The 21,544-nt window shown below is 40.9% G+C and overlaps 2 protein-coding genes across 5 annotated transcripts in view; one reads left to right on the plus strand and one right to left on the minus strand.

Moving 5' to 3' along the window:
• The window catches only part of DZIP1 (DAZ interacting zinc finger protein 1), a 39,922-nt gene extending 31,436 nt beyond the window's left edge, over positions 1-8,486 (plus strand). For all 3 annotated transcript variants that reach the window (XM_019006090.1, XM_015620619.2, XM_015620628.2), the window contains 6 exons: positions 801-930; positions 1,109-1,159; positions 1,976-2,178; positions 2,518-2,648; positions 5,635-5,806; positions 6,539-8,486. In XM_019006090.1, coding sequence (XP_018861635.1) covers positions 801-930; positions 1,109-1,159; positions 1,976-2,178; positions 2,518-2,648; positions 5,635-5,806; positions 6,539-6,621 — 770 coding nt within the window. In that variant the 3' untranslated portion in view covers positions 6,622-8,486. The remainder of the gene's footprint in view (positions 1-800; positions 931-1,108; positions 1,160-1,975; positions 2,179-2,517; positions 2,649-5,634; positions 5,807-6,538) is intronic.
• CLDN10 (claudin 10) overlaps positions 8,357-21,544 on the minus strand; it is a 54,352-nt gene continuing 41,164 nt past the window's right edge. Inside the window, exons 1-5 of one of the 2 annotated variants that reach the window (XM_015620638.1) lie at positions 21,308-21,538; positions 14,392-14,553; positions 14,145-14,226; positions 9,425-9,532; positions 8,357-8,731 (exon numbers count right to left, since the gene is read on the minus strand). In XM_015620638.1, the coding sequence (XP_015476124.1) occupies positions 8,617-8,731; positions 9,425-9,532; positions 14,145-14,226; positions 14,392-14,553; positions 21,308-21,527 (687 nt within the window). In that variant the 5' untranslated portion in view covers positions 21,528-21,538 and the 3' untranslated portion in view covers positions 8,357-8,616. Of the gene's footprint in view, positions 8,732-9,424; positions 9,533-14,144; positions 14,227-14,391; positions 14,554-21,307; positions 21,539-21,544 lie in introns of those variants that run through there. The other variant, XM_015620644.3, reaches the window with a different exon arrangement.

Here is a 21,544-nt window from a genome sequence, read left to right on the forward strand (position 1 = left end):
AGAAACTGGGGATGTTGGCACCAATATCCTAAAGTTCCCATTATCTGTTGTAATTATTTTAGTATAGAGAGGTTCAACCCATACTCTATTTTTCCAAGATGTCAGAAGTGGCTCGTTTAATCTATCAGGCTCTGAGGAACTTAACCTCCTTAAAACCCTTGACACTTGGACATAGGAATGCCTAAACCTAAGGCTTTTAACCCATTCTTCCCCATTTTTGTTGCACACACGACCTCCATGGGGTCTTCTCCAACTGGTTTTGTATCACTGTGTTGCAAAAGCGTAACTACAGACCTCACACAGGGTGCATGTGCAGTCTGTTAACCATAGATCTGGTCACATTCTAAAAGAGACAATCTATGAAATACAACATATGTGGTTCTTTTGGATTGCCAGAAATATATATACACAGATATTATACATATACATATATATACATTTATACATATAGAAACAATAACTTCATTGTAGCTGTTTATAGCACTAACAATACAATTGCAATCACAATTGCAACTTAATTTCCTGGGTCAAAACACTTGGCATAGCCAAGGGTTCAATTCTGAAAGATGTCTGACCTCTGAGGACTAGTTGTAAAGCAAGGGAGTTCATTTTCTGCCAAATTGCTACATTTTTTAACCCAACGCATGTAACTCAGGACTGCTTGGAAGAAAATAATTATATTTCCTCTCCTTTTTTTGTGAAACTATAGTCTGCAGCAGAGACATCTTTAATTGTAGAAATGAAATGTGAAAGATACCAAACATTGATTGTAAGAATGACATAGACAACTTTTCTTGTAGAAAAACACAGGTTCAATCCATTGGGAGTTTCCTCATTTGCCACACCACAAAAGCCATCAAAGTTGTCTCCATCAGCTGTCCGCCCACCTGGACAAAGAACAATCCTCCCTGAGTTTACTTCTACTCCAAAGTAAGAGATGCCATTCTAAAATCACTCATACCTCAGATAATGGTCATATGGGTTTGGGCTTTTGTGGCTGTTGTGAACATTTCCTCAGTTGTAAGAATTGAGGAAAGAATTCACATAACTTCCATATAAACTTTATGCTTGCTGTCAGTCTTGAAATAACGTATCTCATTATTTTTAGATCCAGGAAGATTCTTGGAAGTGGAGGTTCCAGAAAAACATCTAGCATCACGTATGTTTTGTTCCTTTGACTTTTTGAAAAAGACATTTTTGGTGACATGTTTGCCACAAAAACTATTATTAAGCTAAAATCATAAGCACTGTCTGGGCTGCATACTTCATTTTTTGGTTTAAAGTGTTACTCCATTTGAATGTGTTGTTATAATCCCCGAAAGATGGCATGTTTTTCTTTCAGCATATCTATTCTTTGTTGTGGTTGAGAAAGAAAGATACTCAATAAGAACAATATCTTCCTTTAGTTTCTCTCTTAGATGTTTTTTCTGACTGTGTTAAAAGCATTTAGAGACTTTGGTGACCTAATTTTTTCAATTTATTGATATTTTTATACTGCAGCCAAGATTAAATACAATATTCCATGTTCCTTTCACATCAGGTATATTATTTTGCCACTTCCTTGCCACTTCACTTGCACTGAAAAATTCCCATCTGATGTCACAATAGGCTTTCTGTGGCACAGATACTTTGACCCTGAAATTTGCTCTACCTGCCAATCCACAAAAGCCCACCTATGTTTGCCTGGCAAGACTTGTTTAATATTGGTCTCTTGTTTTGTAAAGAGGGTTACATAAATGGAAGGAGTCATGTGTGTATAAGAGGGCATTTTGGGGTTTAAATTTTCTGAGTTTAACTAGAAGCCTGTTTTCTTTTAATTTTTTTTAATAGTTAAAATTTAGGGGAGATTCTGTCTTTTCTCACTAATAAAAATGCAAATTAATGGAAAGGAAAATACAAGGAAGCTTAAATTTGTATGTGGTGATGCACACACTGAAACCCAGTAAGTGCTCATTTTGTATATGGTTTTCCTTAGAACACCACCATTCAGTTCAGAGGAAGAAGCTGATGAAGATGATATGAAACAGTCTTATGTAACACCAGAGACATTGCAAAAGCAGTCAAAACCATCAAGCAGCATAGTCCATGCTTTTCAGAAGCCTTCTGGCAAAAGTGATGGGAATGGGATGGAGGAAAACAGAGCTGGAGAAACTGGAACACCTCCCAGAGCTTCTAAAGGTTTTTCACTGCGTTTGTATATGGATGTTGTGACAGCTGTGCATTATTTTGAGTTTCATGGAAATATTTTTGTGTTAGAAAACATAACAAAAGCAAATTACCTAGTCTTGAGTGTGTATATATATAGGTAAACACTTTATGTTTTTTCTAATATGTTTCTGTTAATGTATTACTTAGAGATGTGCATCATGCTCTTCTATATAAATGCAGAAAAAGATGCAATCTTTATCTCAGAGAGAATTTACTTATTTTTACTTTGGGGGAGATTTCTAGAAGGTTTACAGTAAAGTCTCTCCTTGTGAATGGAAACTGTCAATTTAAGTTTTTTCTGAATTTTAGGAACAGTTATTAAAAAACTGACCAAACAAGTTGGAGAGAGTCTTTCTAACCATGGAAGTAAGAACAAACCAGCTGGAGGAATTAATGTTACACAGGCATTTATTAAGAAAGAAGAGGTGAAAGAACTGAAGGTATCACTTTTAATATGCAGCATTATTACATTAATAACATACTACTTTCAGACTACATCAAATCTATTGCTGTCCATTGAGTATGGCTTGCGTTCACCAGCAGAATACTAACACAATGGATTCTTTACCCCTCAGGCTCCTATGGCCCTGGTCTTCTCCTCAGTTTAGAGTTCTATAATTGGTAAACAATTTTGCTGCAATTTGGGGTCTTTGCCTGAACAATTTTTAAAAGGAAAAAATATTACTCCAAAAGAGAAGTCAACAGCACTGATTTTATTTCAGTTTGAATAGTTGTTTCTAGATTGAAGTAGACAGGTACTAGTTCTAGCATTAAATACAATACTTTTACACTAAATTAGCAAATAATAATTACTGAGAACCCTGTTAGCCATAATGAAACTGATACCTTAGAGCTTCCTGACTGTGGGTTAAATCTGAAACTCATCACTCCCCCCAAGACAGTGACACTTCTATTTAATTTTCCAGATAGGGGTGATGGTCTTAATCAATTTTGGCTATGAAGGTAGCATAATGACATTTAGCCTGTGTCCTTGTAGTTTCTATTGATGACACCTAAACTGTTCATTGACTGTGTGGGATCTGCAAATTGCACAAGACTCAAAATTATCACCACAGGCATGACTATTACAGTACAATTTTCTATCTAGTAGTACTTCCAAATTCTTTGTAGTGTCAGATTTTACAAGACCATAAAATGTTCACAGTTAAATTGGCAGGATGATTTTGTAAAGGTCTTTAGATGGTGGGTCATAGTGTTCAGGAATTTGGGCTTCAAGGACCTGTAGCAAAATAAACCTTAAACCTATGTTTTAAAAATGCTGTAGTTTTCACTGATCATCTCCCTTCCCACATCTTTCAAGCCTCTGAAACCTTAAGCAAGTATTGAGGGAATTAAATCCCTCCTATTATGGTAGAAGGTTGAGACCCCCAGAGAAGCTTGAATTTATGAAGTCCATGGGACCCAGTGAAATGTTTCCCAGGGTCCTAATGAAATTGGTTGATATAGCTGCCAAACCATTCTTCCATGATAACTGAAAAATCATCACAGCTGGGTGTAGTCACTGACTACATATACAAATAAATCCATTTTTACAAAAAGTAAGAAGGAAAACTCTGGGAACTACTGGCCTGCTAGTAGTTCATGGAACTAGATCATGGAACAGATCCTTCTGGACAGAAAATTAGACTATAATGAAAAGACAGTAGATATAGATTACATTTTAGGAAGAAATTTACTTTACTGTGAGGGTGCTGAGGCACTGGAACAGATTACCCAAAGAAACTGTGGATGCTCCATCCTTGGAAGTGTTCAAGGTCTGGTTGGAGAGGGCTTTGAGCAGCCTGGTCTGGTGGAAGGTGTTCCTGCCCATGGTGGGGGAGTTCAACTGGATGATCTTTGAGGTCTCTTCTAATTCACACCTTTCCATCATTTTATGAAAATTAATTTAGAATACATTGAGTCCCTGCTGTATCTTGTGTGGACAGGGTGAGTTCAGAATAAGCTTCTGAAACCAGGGCAGGCACTGCTACTTTTTTTCTGGAATCTTTACAGAACATACTATCTTGTATGCTTTGGTAATTATATGCATATGTTTATGTCCATATTTATATGTTTAATATTAATAATTTTAAAGTTTAATGTCTTTATATAAGTCTTTGAGTTAATAAAACTGTTAAGCAGTTTTGATTGGTGCCATGTATTTACACTTGATCAAAACTGAATTCTGTTTGAAGTTGACATGTTTATTCTTTAACAATCATTTGGGACTTCTTGAATGTTTGAGGAAACACTTCCTCCAGCATTTCTCAATATATGTGACTGACTTTCCCATTACCACACCCTCCAAATGCAGATAATTTGAAACAGCAGAATAATGAATTCTGGTATGTTAATAATACAGCACACAGAGCAGATCTGTCAGTTTTTGAAAAACAGTTTGCAATGTTAAACTGGAGTTATGTTGCAAGATAACACATTACTGCAGTCTCTTCCCCACTTTCGAGACACAAAACACGTTCATATTTGTTGATTTTTCTCTAGCATATACATACCTTACATTGACTTCTTATAACATCTGAACCTTCCTTCTGTGCAATGGAAGCACCATCTAGATCCTTACTAGGACTCCAGTGAAATAAGGTTTTAGCTTTGTGAGGAACCATTGTTTGCTTTCCACAGTTATGCTCTCTGAAAATAGCTCAGATTGATCAAACCACATCTGACTGAAAAATAGGGAAATGCTGTAGCTCTTCTTGCCAAAGCTGAATGGAGATACTTAGTTTTCAGGCAGATGAGGTAAGAGGGACCATGGACTCATTACCTTCAGGTTCATCTGTTTGAATTGACTCTCTTTTGTGAGCTTAGTATGCAAATTCACCACTTTGTGTACATACTGACACTGAGTCTTGAGGGGAATGTATATTTAAAGTTTGAGCACCATGTGGTTTTTTTTAATTTTCATTATTTTCTTTTTAAATAAATTAGTTTTAAATTGAGAAGGCCTTTACTGCAATATTTTTTCCTAGTTTGACTACAGAATGCTTATAAACTGCCACTTTGCATGATATATCTTTATTTTCATGTAAGTAATCTACATTCTAATGCTTGGAGGACTTTCATCTCACTGGAATATCCCAGAAAAGATAATCCTTTTTTAAGACTGGCATATAATACCTGAAAACAGAGGTTTATGCCAGATGCAAAACTGGCAGAACCTTAAATGTTTGCAGTTCCTGATTTTAAAAAAACCAAAAAACCTCTTTTACTTTTGGAATGATAACAGCAAATTAATATCATTTAGGTAATTGAATTAATGTGGATTTTAAAACTGTGATGATAGATTTCATAAAGGCCATGTGCCAGTGCATTTTTCTTTACCAGTTTCACATTGTTGAGTTTAGGAGAGATCTCAGCACAGCTTTAACAGACAGAGGAAAAATGCCTGTTTTTTCTTGTCCCTGTTAGCTCACAGAAGCTGATGAAGACGATTGGGATATTTCATCAGCCGAGGAAGACATTTTATTGATGAAAGCTGACAGAGGTCAGAAGGCGATGACAGTTCATAAAAATGAGTCCAATGGTGCATCTGTGGTACATGCATGGGGCCTTCCCAAGAAAAGCGTGCCAAAGGAGGAAGGTAACATTCATAAGTGGCTGACCCACCTAGAGGAGGATTAAGTACAGTGTATTACACATTGTAATTCAATAGATGGTGTTTTGTAAGAAAAGAACAAGAAAAGTTCTGTGTTTGGTTCCTTGCCATATAAATATGTTTTTATGATACTTAGTGATACATAAACCATACACACAAATAAATATACAGAGATGTCAACTTAAATTTGGGATTTTAAACCATAATATTATCAGATTTCAACCTCATCTTAAAAATTAATTAAAAAATCCAAGATTTTTTTTCCTTCCCAAATTTAAGGGAGAAGGGAACTCACTTTGTCTTGAGAGTAATAACAACATTTCAGGTTTGTTCAAGATACCTAATTGACTTACCAGGCTGAGATAAATATTTGAACTAGTGCTAAAGCAAAAGCCTCAATCTTACATATAATTTATATAGTAGTTTCTAACCCTAACGTTTCCATGTTAAAGCTGTGTCAGTTGCATTAAGATACTTCTGGTTATTTTTGAAGAGAAAGTAAGGTTGCTTGTATTGTGCTTTATGTTCTGTGAGAGAAACAATCTACATATTATCAACACTTGTCGTTTCCTTACCAGTTGCAATTTGGGACTTCCTGAAGTCCACAAGTGTTTGCTCACCTAGCATGACATTTTACCTTACAGACAAATACAAAGTAAAAATATCCCCAAAAGAGTATTAATAGCTATTAATTGTTTTGTCTGTTTGTTTTAACAGGCCTTCATGAAGCTGATAATACAAGTACGTTAAAAAGCAGCTTAGTCACTGTGACAGACTGGAGTGATTCTTCAGATATATAATTGTTCCATTCCTGATGAGAGGTCCTGCTTTTGGGGTCTGCTGGGTTTCAAAATGCAGGTGAAAACGTCAAGTGTTTCCCAGTAACTTTTCTCATTGGTCCTGCAATAACAAGGAATACTGTTTACAGAGCTCTTGTGTCATTCAATCTGACTCTGAAAAAGAATATTGAAATATGCAATACTGGCCATATCTGTTTGGAAACAAATTAATTCTTCTCTCTTTCTGTGGTAGTTTGACCTCAGCCAAGCCCCCCACAGCCGCTCATTCACTCCCTCACCTGTGGAACTGGGGAGAGACTTGAAAGAGTAGAAGTGAGAAAACTCGTGGGTTGAGATCAAGGCAGTTCAATAGGGAAAGCAAAAGCCACACACACAAGCAAAGCAAAGCAAAGAATTAATTTACTGCTCCCCATGGGCAGACAGGTGTTCAGCCATCCCAGGAGAGCAGGGCCCCATCATGTGTAATGGTGGCTTGAGAAGACAAATGCCATCACTCCAAATATCTTCCTCCTTCTTCCCCTGCTGTATATACTGAGCATGATGTCACATGGTCTGGAATGTCACTTTGAGTCACCTGTCCCACCTGTGTCCCCTCCAAACCTCCCATGCACCCCCAATTTCCTCGCCAAAGTGGTGGTATGAAAATAGAAAAGGCTCTGTGCAAGCCCTGCTCAGCAATACCTAAAACATCTCTATTATCAACTCTGTGTCCAGCACAAATCCAAGACACAGCCTCATACCAGCCACGGTGAAAAAAATTACCTCTATCCCAGCCAAAACCAGCACACTCATGAGTTCAGTGGTGAAAGTCTCTCTCATTTCTCTGAGGTGAATATTTTGCCTCTAATGTTTACATTAAAGATTGAAATTGGTCTTGCAAGAAAGCCTGTTAACCAATGAACAGAATATACTGCAGAATATTACTTTATACAATTTTTAGTGCCTATTTTCTTGTATTTTATCATGAACTTTATATAAAATTGTCAACATTTTAAAGAAAATATATCCATGTATTAAACTGTTAAGTTTCAACCATGATTTACAATAAACACCAAATGAAAAGAAAAAAGCCTCAGCTCTAAAACTAATCATCATTAAATGCCTCCTATATGGGGAAATTGGTTCATTGGGTTTTTTTTTTTTGTATTGGAGTTGAGTCTTTGTTAGTATAAAAGGACACCAAATGGAAAAAAAATACAATGTAAAGCACATTGAGGAAAGCACTGACCTGCCATTGCAGAAGTACTTGACATTTCTGGTTTGTCCATATTGGCTGCCTTCTTAAAAAAACACAGTAGTGTTTCTACTTAAATGAAGTACAAAAAAATAATGTAAAACAAAAAGAATCTTGATTTTATAGATCTAATGTAATTTAAATAATATCAGATATAAAACTTTTTCTATACTGTGCCATTATTAAATAGGACTGTTCATTTTTTATATTCACACTGTTGTCCCAAACTAACCAATTTTTGTTGAAATTCTATAGGTCCATCAGTTCAAACTTCATAACAAACATGAGTTGTGTCTGATTTTAGGGACTCAGTCTAGAAAGCATTTTGTGGTTATTTGTAATCTCTGTTCTCATTTATTGACTTAGACAAATACTTCCTGAAAAATCATCACATTTCTGTGGACAGACAAAGAAAAAACACTAGCTCAGGTTTTGAACTGCAGTATGCCAATACAATGTGTGTGATGCCATTCCCATAAGCAGCTGACATGACAAACTGAATTAGTAAATACCTCATTTATTTTTTTTTTCAAGAATGCAATATCAGCTCATGATTGCTAGGTATAAACTTTACAATACCAACATCAATCTTAAAATATTATATAATAAAATTTACATCAATATGTAAAAAGCTGCAAGTTAATATTTTTAAAAGTCATTGTCTTAGTGGTAAGTACATTGGGGTTGGGCTGAGGGGAATCACTCTGAATGAAACGTACAAAATCATGTTTAAAAACGCTTTGAGTCTTCCAAGAGTGCAACTAAACATAAGCGTTCTTGTCAAAGTGCTTGGGTGGGGATTTGTCATGGACACTGTTGTGGACCTTTGTACGAGAAGACATCACAGATGTGGCTCCATTATAGGCATACCCCCTCCTGAAGAGAAAAAAACAAGCATTTACAGCTCATCCTACAGACAGGTGACATCTCTGCATCCAGGCATTATAGGAATAAATCTAGAAGAAATGCATGGGAATGTAACTACAAATTTCAGGGGAGGGGGCACATTCCTACTCTGTGTGGTCTCATTCTAGTTAAACATTGCCACTCCATCTGTCTTTGCATCTGTCTTTACACTTTCCTGTAACATATCCCTCGCTCACATCTAAGTAAATTAAGGCTTAATCATGAAAACTGTGGCAGATCCTAGGTGAATAGTAACTCCCTACAGCTGTTCCTCTTTGTTAGCACCCCTCTTCAGCTGCTGGAGGTCCCACTGCCACCACCGCTTGCTTTTGATCTGGTGATTTGAGATCAGAGAAACTTGTCTATCCAAGCCTGTAAAGCCACCTGGCCACTTTACCTACATCTGTGAATGCTTGGTTTTGCAGCTGTAGAATATTTATGAAATATATATCACAAGTACTTGTTCTGAGTCAATAGCTTTTCTTAATTACATTAATGGTGGACAAAGCATTATCCTTAAATCCCCTTATTTTCTTTTATGTGCACAGTCTTTTTCAGAATCTCATTACAAAGTGTTTTAGAACAATAATCAAACTGCATACATATAGCAGGTAAAAATGCAGAGGTTTTGATTTCTTTCAGTGAGTACAACTTGTGTTTTACCTTGCAGAATGACTGTTTTCAGCTATTGAGAAGCAGAATATAATGCCACCAATTATGCAGAGTGAAGCTCCAGCCCATCCAATGAACAAAGCTGCTCCTAATTCATACCTACAAGAAGTCAATAAATGTATTTAATAAAAGAGAGCATGGATTTAAGAGGGTAATTTCCAGAATAAAATAACAAAATATTGTATTTTTCTTGAATAACTTTCAAATGACACATAAATTAATCACCACAAAATCAGCAGCTCTGCCATTCACCCACATTGTTTTCATTATTTCTCTCTGACTCAGGAGGCAAACTCTGTCCCTGCAGTACACTTAGGCAATGCTTCTCTCCCTGCTCAGCCAGGATTAGGGGTTAGGGTTAGGAAAAGGCCTGGCCTTTGTGCATCTCCTCCTGGATTGCTTTGCTGTGGGGTTACATCATTCTTTGACCTGCATACAGAACCAGCTCCTCCATTTCAGTTTTGTTCCTGTCGGCTCCCAAACCAAATTGGACTGGAGCTTTTGCTGGGCCAGAGACTAAAATTCTGCCTACAACTCTCCTTAAGTTTCTCCTCTGGCTCTTGGGATGTCTGACTCCATCCCTCATCATCCACACACCAGCCTGCTTAAAACATGAGGGTTTGTACATGTTCATAATGTGCATATGCAATATACATGCATATACGTGCAGTGTATGCGTATGCATACACAGGTGTGTCTGGTGAAAGCATTTGCACCCACAGGTGCATGTTCCAGCATCTTTCTCCTTCTTCTGTGGCTGGATTCTCTCTGGAAGAAACTGCTCCCCAGCACATCCATGGGCAGACCTCCAAGTCACCAGCAATGGCCCCCCCTCTGCTGCCCAGACCAGCCACAAACTGTTTGCTGCACAGAACTGCTCCCCTCTCTAAGAGGAGACAGTGGTGCTGTAGGAGCACCATCCCACAAAGTCCGCATTTCTAAAGCAACAGTAGTAAATGAAGGGAAAGAAGGGCATTGGGAAGATATTCTTTCCCCTCAGTGGTGAAGTTTCAAGACAAGCAGAAAAGCATGGATGCTCCCTGTCTGCTCCATTCCCCAGTTCTTTGCCTGAGTACCACTCTTAAAGCATCCAAGGATGACCTGCATTAGGCTGCAGCCCAACATCTCCAGGTCTCCTATTCCTCTTATTCCTTTAGAACACACTTGTGTGTCTCTTGATATTTCTCTGCTTCAGTTTCCCCTTAAGAAGATCTTTATCTCCTCCAGGCTTCTGGGATTCTGCATGGAAACAGAGGCCCCTGTCCCCCGTCCAGCCACAATCATCACGCAGGAGTCTGTGCTGTTCGAGTAGATCCTACTAAATTGATTTGTTGTAAGCTGTGGTGAGGCAGCCAAATAAAAGCCCCTGCTTGACAGCCTGCCTGTGCAACTGCAACACTGTGTAGTAGCACTTCTCAGCTAGTTCAGAACATTTCCATGTGCACAGGCCCTAATAGTACCAAAATACCTAACTGAAAATACCTGACAGCTGTTCTGAAAAATTTGTATCTTTAAAAAACCACACTGCAGAAACACTCAAAAAGAATCCAGTGAGGTGTTAGAAGACCCCAGACCGTAAATCATCACTGGACCAAGAGGCACATGCAAGATTCGTGAAGAGCACGTGAGGATCAGGTGCACAGGCTGTGAGGAGATAAAGACCGAGGGATTCCTTTGTTCAGGCGCCCTCTTTGGAGACACCAAGCTCAAACTGAAATAAACTGACTCTGCCTCAGAACCCGCCCTCAACACCAGCTTATAGACCCAACACCCAATTTAAGCTGGGAACCGTGGCTCCTTCTACCCTGGAAAACTCTCCACCCAGTCCTGGTTTCACTTCAAAATCTGCCAAACCTGTAAAATTTTAATCCTATTTATGCTCACATTTCCAACCACCTTCCTATGGTTTTCACATAACTCAAGGAGATTTCTGTTTCTCCAAGAACAGGGGGTTCTCTGATTAGAAGCAGAGATCTGCATCAGAGCTCATCACCTATTATGATCATTATATTAGATCCCATTATAGTCAGCATGCAAGAAATACACACAAAGTGCACTTCTAAAACACTTCTGAAGCACCTCTTCCTGTAAAATCACCTGTAAAAGCAGATCAAAGGGACTAGCTCAGATGTGAGATAAGCCCCCTCCTGGGGAGCCCTCCATCCCTACAGGACTTCCAGAGCACACCTAAGCCATGAGGACCAGGGTTAGGCTCCCCACAGAAGTCGATGCAGATCACCACAATAATGGAGAACAGAGCTGGACCAAGAACCAGGAAGGCTGTTGCTATAACAACTTATTTGCCAAGAACATTTGCCTAGAAAGTGGGAAACACAAGTTTCCATATTTTTATCTAACAACACAAAATGGTTGACCAGAGACTGAGGGATTTAAGGAGACCAAGTGCTATCTTCCCTCCCTGAAGCTCTTCAATTGTACAGAAAGAAATCATGACTATATCTGATAGAACTGGGTAGAAAAGGGGTACCTGAGTGTTACCTACTAGTTGGGACAGAAGACATGGGGCTCAGCCTTTGTAGCTGGGATTGTTTGACCTTTTGAAGCAACATTTGTTACTATACCATGATTAAACAGATTGTGTGTATGGCCCTTCTCTGGTGACTGCCACACTGCCAGGTTAATGAGTTGCAGTGCTGTCCTTATTGGTCTTTCTTCCACATCTTCAAACAGAGAAAACAACCCTTCTGATTTATACTGGTACTTAAGAGGAAAACTCAAGATTTTCAGTTGCATATCAATGTTTATATGAAAAGTTAAATAATTTGGACAAACAAGCCTATTTGTCAATAAGAACAATCATGTTATGAGAGTTTAGACTGTGGCAAGGGACAAAAATTAAAAAGACTATAAGAATTAGAGTTTATTTAATTAAAAGTAGTAAAGAAGGCTGGAGGGAAATCCTGATGGCTGACAAAAGGTGCTGAACATCTTGTGTCATTTGTTTCCTACTAATAGCATCTCAAGCCTGTCACTGACACTGCCAGAATAAACTCAGGAGAGAAACATGCAGTAAAAGGCAAAAGGTTAAAAGGCTGAAACCTTCTCTCAGTGAAGAGACAATTCCAAATTTCTACAATATACATTAAATGCACCTGCAATGCATAACAAAGTAAGGATTTGGAGATGGCAACAAAATGGAAATTTTACATCAGTTGGGAAAGGAAGGAGCTGAATGCCACCATTAATTCAGTCTGATGCAAGGTCACTGCATGAACTACATGCATGGTGCACAACTCCAATTAAAACTTCGGGATTTCCTCTCTGCCTTTATCTTTGCAGTCATGATTATGTATGCCCACAGCTGAGCTATGCTGGTTGTCCACAACAAAAGGTAATTTCTGGAGAGGATGTTTTACTACCATTATTTCAATATTTAAACTGGATTTCTCATTCCTTCACAGTGAAATTCCACCATGAGGTTTGCCTGCTCTTTTGCAGCAAAGGGTAGGAATACAGTGTAGGAAAAGGACTTCTGTCAACCATGGTAATTTTCACTAAGAACAGCAAGCCTCATGAATAAACTTCTTTCTATATAGTCAGGCTCCATTTTCTTCAAAGAACCTCACATCCTTCTTTCTTTTGGAGGTCTTTTGATCCTGTCTTCACTGCATCAAATAAGCAGAGGCTATAGGGGAATTATGGAGAAAACTAATACTGTTTCAAGACAGGAAAAGCAGTGTCAGCCCTACTTCAGATGTAGATCCCTTTAGTGTTATTTATTCAGGCTATTTTCTTTCTGTCAAAGTGAAACATAAAGGCTCAGGGTTCCTTACTGATCCCTTACTTGGGTCTCAAGGAAATGTATAGCCAATGTTTGACATATCCTGGAATCACTGCCAAGAAAACTTTAAAATCCTTGCCTTTGAAAAAAAGAGTTTACACCATGTGAGAAGGCAAAACAGGAAAGTCCACGATGCAATAATTTACAGCCAACATTTTCAGATTTGGTAGTTAAGATGTTAATCCAAAATCCAAACGTTGGTTTGTGGTTTGCTGCTTTTGCAGGACCTGAGAATTTACAGAGCTTTAAAGGGAGTCTTTAGGGATGCTTATTATCTCTGGTGTGGATCCTAAAATTTTATGGATACTCACTCTCCTAAAGTTAATTACAAGTATAGGCAAAGCATTTATGTTAGTGCTTATATGATTGTGGGTGTTGATAAGGTTTATGATCCAAATTTCAGTCAGTTGGATTTGAAAAACTGTCGGCAAAATTGCACCGAGCCTGCAGAAACCTCTCCTCAAGAGGAATCAAGATTGAGCAGTGCTCGACACCTTTATGGCAGCCTCCTTCTATCAAAGGCTCAAGGAAATACTTTTCTCCCTTCCCTATTGAATGATGAAGCTAATGAGCCCCTCTGTCTTGTGCTATCCTCTTGCTGCACACCTCTGGCATCCAGGCAGGCTTCACTCCCAATTAACCCCAGCTGCCCTGCGGTTAATTGTGTGCCCATGAGCTGGGCACACGGACTGCAGAGCAATCATTGTGCAGCAAAGTGTTTGTTCCTTGAATTTCAGCACCTGGTTGCTCCAGTTAGAAACTGGGATTAAGTAAAACTGCAGCCCACTCTCCTCCTCTGCCCAAGGGGAAAAGCAGCTGCTCTTTGTCTCAACAGACTCTGTGTGTTAAGTGTGCAGTAGGAAACATGAGGTCTACTTGTTTGATTTATGAGTATAGGAAAGTACTTACTTTTGTGCAACAAAAGAAGGGTCAAAGAACTCAGACGTAATCCTGTTTGCATACAGGGAACAACTAGTCATAGAGCACAACCCTGAAAAGCATAAGACAAAACCATTCAGTGGAGCTGGCAGCAGAGCTTTGGGCTTGACCCTGAAGTCAACGAAGTCATGGAGGGTTGTGCACAGGTTTCTGCGGAAAAGAAGCGGCTCCGGAATTACTTCAAATATGCAAACTGATAGAAATAAAGTATATTTACCAGACAGTATGAAAACCAGTCCAGCTAAACAAGCTATTTTTGCTTTAGTCTGATCAGACCCTCCGACTTTTGTACATTTCATGCCAACTAGTCCAAAAATGGCACCAAAGAAGCCCAGGCAGACAGCAGAGATCATCAATCCTCTGCAGGCTTGGATGTAACCTGTAAGAGAAAGAGCAAGGCTAATATGAGAACTGGGACCACGACAAGTTTTTCTATAGTTTCTCTCCCTCTGAGCAGCATCAGGCACTCATTATTGCAAATGGAACCAGATTTGGGCTGCAACGGTATCACTTTGCCACTGAGTGTGTTCTTCTAGCTGATGTGTGCCCTTCACAGGGCATCATCACGTGTGCCCAGCTCATGAGAATCTTACTATGGCACTCAGGGCTCCAAAACATTATCCCATGGCACTGGGTATAGAATCTGCAAGAGGTTGTACTCATGAGGTTTGAAAGAGCAACTCCATGTAGTCTGATCAGGGGCTGTCAGAGGTTGCAGAGCCACCCTGTGCACTCAAAGCAAGCCTTACATCAGTCCTGCTGTGTGTGTACATCGCAGGTGACCAGCAGTGAGGCTGGCAGTAGTAACCCTGGCTGGGGTCCTGAGCTTTCCTGGGCCTGCCTGGATGTGCCACTGATTTGATTTGGATCCACCCATAAGGCCCCCATTCTGCAAGGAAGTCAGCCAGGCACTCAGCTCCATGGACAGCAGCAGTCCCTCGGGATAAAACAAATCACTGCCATATTTAAACTTCAACAAACAGCTTGCACCTGGCTTCAGCCACAAACAATTTGGCTGTGCTCTCTGGGACTGCTCCCAGAGGGACCTCCCAGGGCAGGACCCTTCTGCGGGACAATGGGCTGCTTGGCTTCTTCTCCCTTCCGAGAATATCTTGTAATTGAAAGACTGTGATAATCTCATATCGCTGCTTACGGGGTGGAACGCTGCAATCTTACACAGCTGAATAACCATCACAAGATGTTTTTCTTCATAACCTGCTGTTACATCTCATTTAAAATGAAAATGAACTCCCACTATTAGGGTATTCATCCTTTTTGCTTTGATCTCCAGTGGGTGGAAATGTTGAGAGCTAAACCACATTGTCATTGCCTATTACACCAAATTTTATGTAATAATAAATAAACAAAGAAAACCCACCAAACCCTGCATAAAAGTTTTAATATGTAAGAAAACAATATATTAAAGCAGGAACTAGAGGACATCTGATGAAAATAGAAGGCAGCAGATTCAAAACAAAAGGTGTGCTTGTTTGTAAAATGAAGCTGTGGAATTCCTTTCTACAGGATGTGTGGACACTAAAGTTTTTGGAGACTCAAAAAGAGACTGGATATGTTCCTGATGGAGAAACCTGTGTCTGGCTGGCAGGGCTTTGAGATGCAGATAGCTACCGCAGACACTTGGCCACCTTCTGCAATCCTTCCTGCCACCTCCTTTAGCCACCGCTGAAGGTGTATCAGCTCTAGGATGATGGCCCTGTGCTTCAACAATGCTTTAAACCCCCCTCTGATTCACAGCTTTGAGCAACAAAGCAATTGGTAGCACACAACACCCCGTTTTAGCAGGCTGAACCTGGGAGCTATGCTGCCCATCTGTGAACACAGCCTACTGGCATTTATCTACCTCTGCTGGCACACAGACAGACTTCTTTCCTTTGCAGTATGCTTCTGTAGCACACCTGCTCAAGAAACACACAGTCAATGAAGTAAGTGTGACTGTCATACGGCTCACATGTTGGAATGTAAGAGAGAGAGTGATTTGTGCAAGACTCGGGTTTGAAGACGGCATCCTTGCTTTGTTAATTTTTGCTATAGGCATGGAAAAATTGGCTTATGCTGCTTTAGGTGGTGTGTAATGTATTTCTTGTAGCAGACAGGTAAAGCAGGAGGTGAAGACTGGAAAGGAAGCTATTATTTTTGACAGGTCCAATTTATTGACAGTGTTAGTTAGCTAATTGACACATTAAAGTGCTGAACCATGAACATGTTTACCCGGAGGTCCTCTAAACTTTTATTTATGTCTGAACCTCCTAGGAAAACCAGTAAATATTCACCCCAACTAAAATATCCAGCATTTGTTAGTAACCACAGGGCTCAAATTCAGTTTTTCCTGAAGGTCAATACACAGTTTTAAAATAGGTAGAGGGTAGTGAGACAGCAAGAAATAATTAACTCACTCACTCAGAAATCATTTTCAATTATAAACAGCATGAACTGGAGGACTGCTCAGTTCTGCTGAATGAATAACCTTTCTCACTAAATAATTCACCAAATTGGGCAGGCCAGGTATAGCAGGGCTTGTTTCAGTTCACCAGAGCAATCAGCCAACTGGCACACATTTTTAAAACAAAATATAGGGGAAAAAAAATCAAAATTTACACCAGTACTGTGGAAAAGTAGAAGGCTTTAGTAGCCCCATAGGTTGATTGGAGCATTAGGAAGCATGCAAGGTTGAAATCAACCTTTTCACCAAATCTAACCTCCTATTGTTTAGATACTAGATTCAAACTCTGCATAACATTTGGCTGTAAGAGGAACTAAACCTCTTTTTTGCTTCCAATAAAGCAAGATTATACTGGTCACCAAGACAGGGCTTGAAGAAAAGGATCTGGGGAGACCTTACAGCAGCCTTTCAGAAGCTAAAGTGGGCCTACAGGGAAGCTGGAGAAGGAATTTTTACAAGAATGCGTAGTGACAGGACAAGGGGAAATGCCTCTAAACTGAAAAAGGGCAGATTTAAGTTAGATATTAGGAAGAAATTCTTTACCATGAGGGTGGTGAGACACTGGAACAGGTTCCCCCAGAGAAACTGTGGGTGCCCCATCCCTGGAAGTATTGAAATTTGGATGTAGCTTTGAGCAACCTTTACTAGTAAATGTCCTTGCTCATGGTTGGCAGGTTGGAACTAGATGGTTTTTAATGTTTTAATGTCCATTCCAACCCAAAACATTCTGTGATTCTATTATAATGAAGAGGAGTGTAAAAGGGAGCTGCCTATTTTTTCACAGTCCTCCACTCAAGACTAAAACCTGTCCTTTTCCAAATGTTTATTGTCTGTATTTGCACCAGCTCCTGCAGGAAACTTGTCATGTACATACCAACCAGCCAAATGAAGCTCCCAAGCAGCAAAAAAGCCATGTGTTTTAATCAGACAAGCAGACAAACATGCATTACTCATAAAGTCATGTTTAGCAGCATTCCAAGAGAAACCTATTTCAAGGTGGGTTGTTGTTTTTTGGTTTTTTGGTTTTTTTTTGTTTCAAACAAATGTGTTTTGTCTTGCATTCAAATTAATCTTGTTAGAGCTTCATCTTTCTTGCCTCACTGCTCACACTTGCCTCATGCTTACAAAGAGTTAGAAGGCATTCACATATTCATGTCATATGACACTATGGAAAAAAAAAACATATATGCTAAGTTCTGGGGGCTGCCACTTTCACAATAAATGCCTCTGGTGACATTTTGCAGTCTGCATCACGTGAAGTGTAAGAGGTTGCCTTACGGATACAGCACAGATTCCTTCCAAAAGTACACACCCATTGCTTTTGTATGTCTTTCGAAGCTCTAATACCCTCTTTTAGCTCATAATTGAATTTTTGTTCAGCTCTGTTCTTGCAAAAGGTCATCAGATCCACTGTTAGAAACATGGAAACTGATATGTTCTCTTCTGGGGAGGTGGTTTCATCAGTAAATTTCTACCTAGCACCAGTGGCACAACAAGTAAACCCAAAATTACTTTAAGCCCCACAGACAGGAAGAGCATTTTTGCTTGCATACAGAATGTGGGCTCAGCACTTACTGAGGGCTGGCCAAATTGATTTCTTCTACAGGAATGTATAAAGGTGGAAGGGGACCACAAGCAATTTTCTCTGGAAGCCGTCCATGTGGAGTGATGGTCTGAAAGCCATCAGGGCAGCCCCACTGCTGTGCCATCCCACAGCAAGCCAGGGAGGACAGTCCAAGCCCACTTCCATGATAGAAACCAAAACAAGGGTAACCCTTGAGCACCCCTGACCTGAACTATGACACTGCCTCTGAAGAAGGAAGGACTTCTCCTGCACTCCACAGGAGAACTCCAGCAAATGGTGTGGAATCATGGAGTCATTGAGGTTTGGGTAGGGAGGAACCTCAGAGGTCATTTGGTTCCTAGTCCCTACCATGGGCAGGCACCTCACATAGGCCAGGTTCCTCAAAGCATGGTCACACCCTGATTTCTTTCCCCCTCATTTTGTCTCATCCCCTGGAAGACCTGAGCAGTCTCTCAGGATAAGAAGTCCAGCTTACTTAGAGGTTTCTGATTTGACCAAAAGAAATATTTCTGTAGAAAAGGAACTTCTCTGAGAGGCAAATCCTCTCTGTCTGCATGACAAAGGAGTGGAACAGAGCCCCATTTCCCTGAGACAGCAGAAATGTTTTCAGGAATTTTCCAGTAATGCTCTGCCATGTCAAGGAGAGCAACATGTATCTTTATAGGGTTATTGTTTCTGCTCACAAACACTTTCCTGAGGAAAAAAAAAAAAACCAACAGATCTGCCCTGTTTGAATCTTCTGAGTCCCCCACCTGTGGATGAAGTCAGGAAGTTCCCACATTCCCAGTCACAGGGATTGGGATGCACCTTAGACATGTAAGTCTGGGCAAAGAGGCAGAGGAGGGAAGGAAGAGGTTAGACAAGGGCTGAGACAGATTTGTCTACTTGCTGAGACACAAATTCTTTAAGCCACGAGTGACACACCACAGCCCTGGAGTGCACTCCCCCACAGGGGAAGGTTTGGGGTGAAGAGGGGACATACACACCCACAGTCAGCTGCTGACAGGTTCTCTGCAGAGCCTGTAACCACAAGGAAGAGAGTGTGGGCTAGACTCCCTACTGAAAGCACCCCTGACTGCAGTGCTTGCCCCTCTGACCCCACCCAGCTTGCCTGGTCTATGCTGGGGTGGTACATCACTCTCCCTCCAGCCTGCCTTTCATTCACATCATGCCTGGGTACCAGAATCTGGCCCCACAGCATTTAAAGATGCTGTTGAAAAATACTCAAGCCAAGAACTTTCCACTACTGATAAACAACCTGGCCAGAAGTACTGGGACAGGGCCTTTCTAGACATGGATTTCAGATTCACTTCTGTCCAAAATGAGCTGAAGGCTCTTTCACTGTGCACAAGGCACCTCGGAAACTCATTCTTTGGCCAAGTGGAACTTGCTACCCAAAATACAAAGTTTCAATGAATTTTGGGGGGAAGGAGGGTAGGGATCTTGCTGTCAAGTATTACCTTCTTTTTGAAAATCTAAATGTTCCAAATTTGGCATACTTTGTAACTGTGCTTTTCTTACATTGAAAACAGATTCACCCATACCTAAAAGAACAGCTGAACAATAGATTCAAGGGATCCAAAAGGTTCTGCATCAACAATCACTCCATGCCTGCCTGCCCAGATTCCCGTGCTCCTTGCCAGTCCTGGAAACTCCACTCTCAGCTGCTACACCTGGCCACAGAGTAACTGATGTCAATGGAGGCCAGCCAGCTCTCCTATATCTTCAGAGGAAATGGCAAATCCCACTGCCTCCACAGGGTAGGGTCAAAAGAAGGTCCGGGAACAGCGTTTCTCCCTCCGAGGGAAGCATCCTGCAAATAGTGGTGCTTAAGGGCTGCCTGTGTTACCTCTTTTTGGTATCTTGACCTCTTTCAGCCCTTTCTACATACAGAGGTTAAAGATTTTCTGATATTGGTATTAACGTCATGTTCATTTTAATCCCTGTTACAATTACTATTAATCTCTGTTAGTGATTAGATTAACAGACCTTCCTTTCCTTTTAAACAGAGCTTTTACACCAAAATACCTTCTCAGACTCCAGTGCAAAGGAAATGTCTTGCCAGATTGTGAACAGTAGGCATGATCTTTTGTGAGTATCAAAGCCATTGGAACACTGCATATTGCATTCATTTATAACTGTAAAAACTTAGAAAAGGTGCCATAATTTTAGAAGCCTTTCCTCCCTTTCTTTATAGTCACTCCTGAAGACATAAACCTTTGTCATACACACTTCTCCTGTTTCTATCAGCCATAATCAGTGTGGATTTATCAACTAAAAGTTTAGTTGTAACGATTTCCTGCAGTGAACCAGTTTCCCAGTACGGCCTCCTGAAAGGGCAAAAATGTTTTCCCTTAACCAGGGAAGAAACGCAGCACCAACTCAATCTTTGGTTTCAAGCCCTATAGCAAAACTCTTCGCTTTGCTTCAAAATAACACTGCCCTAAAGCTGAGCAAAGCTATGCATCCCTTCTGCATACCTTTGCATCCCTGACTGCCCCGAGCTTTCACACTGTCATTTATCAATGAAGCAATTACATCTGAGTTAATAACCACTTAGCAAAACCAGCAAAGGAACATTAATTAAAACAAAACGACGCCAAGGCTTGTTCTTCTCCACCGACCGTTGCGTGGCTGGCAAAACCATAAAAAAGAGGAATGTCACGACAGTCGGAAAATAAATCGGCAAGAAAAATTTGCCTGCATTCTTCTTGTGTCAAATCCACACACACACTCCTCTGATGGGGAAAGGCAGGTAGTGACAGCACGGGAGGCTAAAACGGACACTTGGGCACCGCATATAATCTCAACTAGTGGGGTTTGGGGAGGAAAAAAACCCACTTCTACAGGTGTGCATAAGCAGCCCGCTGCCACCTGCCTGGGGACACGGGGACACCTGCCCATGAACCCGCGGGGGAGCCGCCTGCGTCCGGGTCCCCGCCGCACCCCGGCCCCTCTCGGCGCTCCCCGACCCGCGCTGCCCGCCCGCCCCGCCGAGCCCGGCCCGGGAGCGGCCCCGGGAGCTCCCGCAGAGCGGCACAGGGGACACCGGGGAGGTGTCGGGGTGGGGGTCAGCGGGAGCCTGACCGTCCAGCGCCAGCATGGATGGGAAGTCCTTGCAGTTGGAGACACCGGTGGAGTCGGTAACACATGTCTTCCAGAGGTTGGCCCAAAAGGTGGCGGTGGTGATGACCGTGCCATCGATAGTGGACACCTTCCAGTAGTCGGTGGGCAGCGTGGAGGAGACCAGCACCCATCCCGAGATGGTCAGCAGGAACGCGATGATCTCCGCCGACGTGCTCGCCATGGGCCCGGCAGCAGGCG

This window comes from Parus major, chromosome 1 (assembly GCF_001522545.3).
Source record: "Parus major isolate Abel chromosome 1, Parus_major1.1, whole genome shotgun sequence".
NCBI lineage: Eukaryota > Metazoa > Chordata > Aves > Passeriformes > Paridae > Parus > Parus major.